At 36.9% G+C, this 7772-nt stretch overlaps 1 protein-coding gene across 1 annotated transcript in view; it reads right to left on the bottom strand.

The window, feature by feature from the left end:
• Positions 1–613: 613 nt before the first annotated feature.
• LOC110580499 (pancreatic alpha-amylase) overlaps positions 614–7772 on the bottom strand; it is a 29360-nt gene continuing 22201 nt past the window's right edge. The window contains exons 7-11 of the mRNA XM_021690215.1: positions 4049–4171; positions 3840–3939; positions 2358–2476; positions 2126–2251; positions 614–849 (exon numbers count right to left, since the gene is read on the bottom strand). Of these exons, the coding sequence (XP_021545890.1) occupies positions 660–849; positions 2126–2251; positions 2358–2476; positions 3840–3939; positions 4049–4171 (658 nt within the window). The 3' untranslated portion in view covers positions 614–659. The remainder of the gene's footprint in view (positions 850–2125; positions 2252–2357; positions 2477–3839; positions 3940–4048; positions 4172–7772) is intronic.

Below are 7772 nucleotides of genomic sequence, written 5' to 3'. Positions count from 1 at the left end.
GGAGAATAAATAGCTAGAGGATCAGGAAGAAAATCCAGAACATATGGTGTAATAAAATCCTAAATGGTTACATCCATCCATACGGGGGGTAAGAAATGGAACAAAAAAACCGTACATCTACATCAAGTTAAAGACATTACAAAGAGAAAGAGAAAAATAGAGAAAGTAAGAAGATTCCTATGAGTTCCATATAATTGAGACTTATATCTTGCATAATTCAAGTTTATTTTTTAACTTATTAACTGTAAAAGTGCTTTCATAAGTTGAAGTCACTCAAATGCTCTAACTTTGTATGGGAATAATTAAATCAGCTATCCCTAACTAATTACTAGAAACACTTGATGGAAGAAATACATAAATACATACTGGGAAATGGTGTTAATGGCAAGAAACATATTTGTTAAGATGCCTCTCTGAATTCTTAGAAATTCCTTTGACAAGTCATCATGAGTCTTCTAAAATATAACATGGTGTTAATTGTAGCTATCTTATAATTATGTAATTATATGTGATTTTTATGCTTTTCTGAGTTTTTTCAAGTTGATCACTTAAAGCTTTTACCAAAAATTAATGAATTGTAAGAATACACACACACACACACACGAAAAGAAATGCACTTGGTTATTTCTCTGTGTATGTGTATTTATTTATTTCAAATTTTATAATTTAGATTCAGCATGAATTGCAATAAACGGATCTTCAGCAGAGTTACTAATGGAAAAATGAGCATTTCCATCCCCAGAAACAGAGATTTGAATTCCTGTACAGTGGCCATTAATTTTATCTCCAGAAATAACATCACAATATGTGCCAGCAGGAAGACCAGTTTGCAAAGTTAAAGATAATGTCCTGAAAATAAAATTTAAGATTTAAGTTGAATTCAGCACAATAAAAAGCAAGAATTCAGACTATCTCTAAAAGCTTAGCTTTGTGCCAAGACCTCTCCAGTAGATGTGAACAGTTTTCCAGGACTAAAAGTAATCTTACAGAAGACTTAGCAATTTCCTAGTCAGCAGTGAGTATTAACACAAAATTACGGTTGAGGAATATCAGTAAAGATTTGAGTGACTTGTCATCCTTAGATAAAAGTACTTCCTTTGGTAAACATAAATATTTTTAAATTTTCCCCATCTAAACGTAAGCAAATACTAATTATTTTCAATAATTTAAATTTGGTTATTTCTGCGAAGATCTTTTTCACAAGAGGAGAAAATGAATTTGGGCTGGATATAAAAATAATCTAGCATTTTATGAAGAGGTATATGGTTTTAAATATAAAGCTGTCTCCTAAATTTATCTTGCTTCTCCCATCCAAAAGACAGAAATTAAAGGATTAGCCATAGCTTCTTTTGGTGGCAAGAAAGAGATATATTTGATTTATCTTTTTGTCAGTAAAATATAATATAGGACAAAATGAGCTAAGCATGAGTGAAAGTTGGCCTTGGAACGGAGACATTTCAACTGCTTGCAAAGACATCTTCTAAGTCATAGTTCTATATATTAGGGAATCAATATACTAGAGGCAGAGGATGTAAGTATAACCAGTGAAGGTAAGAAGTCGTCTCAGAACCAAAACTTGAAAATCTCCTGAGGTGAATCACTGACCAACCATAAGATACAAGTTCTTTATACAGATGCTTTAAAAAATATATTATTTGTCAGAGGGACAGGGAAGTGAAAAAAGAAGACAAAACAAACAGATAAAAGAATACTGAAAAAAAAAAAGAGCTAAAAAGAGGTACTTCAGTATTGAGGCAATATTTTTCCATTATTTAAAAAGGGAAGGGGGGCTATAAGACAGTTCTTCTAGTGATTTCACAACCTTTATATTAACTACTTTGTGTATTTTGTGTGGGGTGTATATGTGAGCATATATGTGTGCCTCATACCTGCACATGAAATGCAAGGATGCACATAACATAACTCTACTTAGAACAGAAAGCCCTTATAAAGAAGAGATCAGAAGAATAAAAGCCATCATCATTTTTCTTCTGATTTCTGTGGTTTCTTAATCCATTGACTAAAGGATTTTTCAGATACAAAAAAAGTAAATGTACAAGAAGAGAAAGTGGTAAACCAAGAACATATTAGTATAAAATGTTATCTGTAATTGATATCTACTTACCAGTCATCATTGTTAAAGACAATGAATCCTCTGTTTCCTCTTCCAAAAGCTACTTGGTTGCTACCATTATCCCACCAGTTTGTAAAAGGTTGGCCATCAACTACATTACGGAATATAACCATGTTCCTAAAAATAAAATACCACATAAAATGCTGATGAATACATTAACAGTTTAAAATAAAATGTTAAGAATGTTTATGATTAGAGGATGTCTCTAAATAAGAATGCCCACCTTATCTGACGCCATCGATGTTCACAGACCCAATCATTACCACAAGTAGTGTCTGGATTAATAGTAACTTCTTTAATTACCCCATTATCATTTGGTGGCCCAATCCAATCATTAACATCCTTAAGTAAAGAGAAAAAAACTGAAAAAGCTCCAATTTTTAACATTTCATGTATTTGTCTCTTTCCTCTCCAGTACACCAAACCCAGTCTGTCATGTGTCTCTGCATTGTCTTCATTTAGAATCTAACTCCCTCAGTATTTTTAAAGCCTTTTACCAAGTCCTCACCATTTTCTCCCCAATTTTTCATTCTCTAGTGCCATATTTTGAAGGTAGGATTTTTTTGCCCTTTCCATTTTCTTTCCAAGGAATTGCCATGGAATTCTTAATATCACTGTCAGTAGTGCAATGATATTGAAATGGCAAGGACTTCCGTGTCAGCAACAGCAGAATGGAAACAAAGATTGTATTACTATTAGTTAAGAAAACTTAGTTAATATACATATCTTCTCTGTGCCTAATTTTCTTCTTCTGTGGGGATATTGCTTAGTTGCTATAAAAATTAAATAATGTATGTGAAAATGCCTTGAATATGATAATTGCTAAATAAGTATTCATTTCTCTCATTCTTCCTTCTGGATAAATGTGCTAATCAATACATCACAATATTCTTTACTAAACTGATCAAAGTTTTAATTTTGTGCTTTTCTGATTGGCACTTTTAACAATAGTCATAGGAAAAAAAAAAAAAAAAGGAAGAAACCAGGTAAATATCAGCCTGGTTTGTAGTGAAGTGTTTTTTACTTTAGGTATGAAGTTGCTGTACAATGATGCATCTGAAATCTTCAGTTAAAAAAAAAAAAAAAAAAAACTTTCCACTAACTTTGCAAATACATTCATAATTTTATTTCTGTTTCTTTTTAAAATTGCTACTCAATACCCCATACATTACTCCAAATATTTTTCTCATCTTTCCCTTTCCCAAAATAGTCTGCAAGTTTCTCTTCTCTAATACATATATTTTCCTTCCACTTATAAGATACTTTCCCTATTTAACCCCAGTTCAACTGAATAGTTTCTTTTCATTCCATACAACTTCTTTTCCAAAGTATTTAAAAATATATATTGTTCATATTATGGGCAGGTGCTATTTTAAGTTCTTTAAAACTGTTAACTTCTCCTTATATCAACCCCATGAAGTAGGCACTTAGGAAAAGTACATATTTTACTTACTATATCCTTATTTTTAAGTGCTTCTTTGGGGTGAGGGTGTGTTTGTCATATTTCTGATATAGCTTGCATACTCTGACAATAGAGACCATGAATTTTAATTCTTAATATCTACTGCTTTACGAAAAGTGTCCTATATCAGGTTTACACTTCAATATTTGATAAATAGTAAATATACTAGCATCATGTACAATCACAACAAAACTGCCTTCCCTTCCGTGAGAAAAAGATATTTTGGATAATACCAAAACTTACTTGTCCATTTACAAAATGTCTTGGCCAACGGAAGCTTGACATTACTCGTGTAAATCCATATGGATGAGCAAGCATAAATCCAACTCCCATTTTGTACAGTCTGAAGGTTACAAAATGATATCAGCAGAGAAGAAAACAGTATTTTTAGCGTCATTAAAAGGTAGGTAAAAAAAAAAAAAAAACGGGGTGGAGGGGTCTTTATTTCCTACCTAGAGTCCCAGAATGTAAGAATAGATGCTCCTCCAGCTCCATGACCTCGCTGATTGTCATGGTTATCCACAAAGACAAGTGCTCTATCAGAAGGCACGAAACCCCATCCTTCTCCCCAGTTCCTATTAAAACACATATACACACACAAACATATGTATTCTTTTGCAGTAGCTTTAGGGTAACCTAAAGGTGTATTTCTTTTGGTATGGCAGGCCTAAATGAAATTCTCTAATTAAAATGATTATTCTCTAGGAGTTTTTAAAAAATATATACAAACTATATATAGATATATTATACATTCTTTGTATGTATATATGTATGAATTACTTATATTACATTCATGTTACAGTTATACGATTTTCGTTATAAAAAAGTCATTTTAGAGATTTCACTACATTATAATTTAGATAAAACTTCAGAATGATCGGAGGGGGGAAAGATGGCGGAGGAGTAGGGGACCCATTTCAACTGGTCCCCGGAATTGAGCTGGATATCTACCAGACCACCCTGAGCACCCACGAAACCAGCCTGAGATGGAAGAAGATCCGGATCTCTATAAACAGAATATCGCAGGTGGTTGGTTTCAAGGTATGAAGCAGAGAGCCGTGATTCTGCGGGCAGATATTGGAGCATAAACGGCAGCAGGAGGGCGCCTGGCCGTGGGGATCCTACACCAACGGTGAGTGACAGCCTCGCGCGCTGCAGACAGGCACAGACTCGCAGACCGGTAGCGGCGGGGAAAGGACTTTCCCCGGGGTGGAAACCCGGAGCGGCGGAGTCACACGCACGCAAACTGGGAGTGGCTGGCGGTTTTAGAAGCACAAAGGGCAGAGACGTGCCCCAAACTGGAGGCAGGACTGGGGGCACTGCGAAGGGGCGCACGACCCAGGACTCTGCAATTTATAGCAGCACGGACAAAAACGGAGAGAGTGTGGCCTGGAGAACTAACTGAAGAACAGACTGCGATCTCTCTGCTCTGAGGCAGAGGGTTGGAAACGGTCTGTTCTGCTCTGGCTTGCGAAAGAGACATGGAAAGCCACCAGGGAACGGCGCCAGAGAACAAAAGCCCCCAAAACTGATTCCCACTGAGCCCATCCCCCGCCACAGGGGTGCAGGGCAACTCTGCCCAAACAGGGTTGCCTGAGTAATAGTGTGGCAGGCCCCTCCCGCAGAAGACAGTCTGGGAAAACAAGAAGCCAGCAACCCTAAGGTCCCAAGAAAACAGGTGCATCTTGCTTGGGTTCTGGTCAATAATTTGGATTCTATACATTCCCTCAAGCACCCATCAACAGAATGACTAGCAGGAGGAGCCCCCAAAACAGAAAAGACTCAGAGATTATGACTTATGCTGCAGATTTACAAATGGATACAGATATAACCAAGATGTCGGAGATGGAATTCAGGCTAGCAATTGTGAAGACAATGGCTAGAATGGAGAAATCAATTAATGGCAACATAGAGTCTCTAAGGGCAGAAATAAAAGGTGAATTGGCAGAATGTAAAAATGCTATCAATGAGATCCAATCCAATCTAGGTAATCTAACAGCTCGGGTAAGTGAGGCAGAAGAACGAATAAGCGACCTGGAAGACAATATAATAGATAAAAAGGGAAAAGAGGAGGCCAGGGAAAAACAACTCAGAATCCATGAAAATAGAGAAATAAGTGACACCATGAAGCGTTCCAATGTCAGAATAATTGGAATCCTGGAGGGAGTGGAGAGAGAGAGAGGACTAGAAAATGTATTTGAGCAAATTGTAGCTGAGAACTTCCCTAATGGGGGGAATGAAACAAACATTTGAGTCCTAGAGGCAAAGAGGACCCCTCCTAAGATCAAGGAAAACAGGCCAACACCCTGGCATGTAATAGTAAAACTTGCAAACCTTAGAACCAAGGAAACCATCTTAAGGGCAGTTAGGGGAAAGAGATTCCTTACGTACAGAGGGAGGAACATCAGAATAACATCAGACCTATCCACAGAGACCTGGCAAGCCAGAGAGGCCTGGCAAGACATATTCAGGGTACTAAATGAGAAGAACATGCAGCCAAGAATACTTTATCCAGCAAGGCTTTCATTTAGAATAGATGGAGAGATGCAGAGCTTCCACGACTGGCAGAAGCTGAAAGAATATGTGACCACTAAGCCGGCCCCGCAAGAAATATTAAGGGGGGTTCTATAAAAGGAGAAAGACCCCAAGAGTGATATACAACAGAAATTTACAGGGACAATCTATAAAAACAACATCTTCACAGGCAACATGATGACAATTAATTCATATCTTTCAATAATCACTCTCAACATGAATGGCCTAAACGCTCCCATAAAATGGCACAGGGTTGCAGATTGGGTAAAAAGACAGGACCCATCCATATGCTGCCTACAAGAGACTCATTTGGAACCTAAAGATACATCCAGACTGAAAGTGAAGGGATGGGGATCCATCTTCCATGCCAGCGGACCTCAAAAGAAAGCTGGGGTAGCAATTCTTATATCAGACAAATTAGATTTTAAACTGAAGTCTGTAATAAGAGACACAGAAGGACACTATATCATTCTTAAAGGGTCTATCCAACAAGAAGATCTAACAATTGTAAATATCTATGCCCCCAACATGGGAGCAGCCATATACATAAGCCAACTGTTAACCAAAATAAAGAGTCATATTGATAACAATATGTTAATTGTAGGAGACCTCAGTACTCCACTATCAGCAATGGACAGATAATCTAAGCAGAAAATCAACAAGGAAACAAGAGCTTTGAATGATACATTGGACCAGATGGACCGCGTAGATATTTACAGAACATTCCACCCTAAAACAACAGAATACTCATTCTTCTTGAGTGCACATGGAACTTTCTCCAGAATAGACCATATACTGGGTCACAAATCAGGTCTTAACTGATACCAAAAGATTGAGATTATTCCTTGCATATTCTCAGACCACAGTGCTCTAAAACTGGAACTCAATCACAAGAAAAAATTTGGCAGAAATTCAAACACTTGGAAGCTAAAGACCACTCTGCTCAAGAATGTTTGTGTCAACCAAGAAATCAAAGAATTTAAACAATCCATGGAAATCAATGAGAACGAAAACACATCGGTCCAAAACCTATGGGATACTGCAAAGGCGGTCCTAAGGGGGAAATTCATAGCCATCCAAGCCTCACTCAAAAAAATAGAAAAATCCCGAATTCACTAACTCTACACCTTAAAGAACTAGAGAAAAAGCAATAAATGATGCCTAAGCCATGCATTAGAAGAGAAATAATTAAGATTAGAGTAGAAATCAATGAATTAGAAACCAGAAACACAGTAGATCAGATCAATGAAACTAGAAGCTGGTTTTTTGAAAGAATTAATAAGATCAATAAACCACTGGCCAGACTTATCCAAAAGAAAAGAGAAAGGACCCAAATTAATAAAATTATGAATGAAAGGGGAGAGATCATGACTAACACCAAGGAAATAGAAACAATTATTGGAAATTATTATCGACAACTATAGGCCAATAAACTGAGCAATCTGGATGAAATGGAGGCCTTCCTGGAAACCTTCCTGGAAACTGCCAAGACTGAAACAGGAAGAAATTGACATCCTGAATAGACCAATAACCAGTAACGAGATTGAAGCAGTGATCAAAAACCTCCCAAAAAACAAGAGTCCAGGGCCTGATGGATTCCCTGGGGAATTCCACCAAACATTCAAAGAAGAAATAATACCT

Source organism: Neomonachus schauinslandi, chromosome 4, assembly GCF_002201575.2.
Source record: "Neomonachus schauinslandi chromosome 4, ASM220157v2, whole genome shotgun sequence".
In the NCBI taxonomy this organism is placed as follows: domain Eukaryota; kingdom Metazoa; phylum Chordata; class Mammalia; order Carnivora; family Phocidae; genus Neomonachus; species Neomonachus schauinslandi.
The sequence above is the reverse complement of the archived record's forward strand: the minus strand, read 5'-3'. Positions and strand labels throughout refer to the sequence as shown.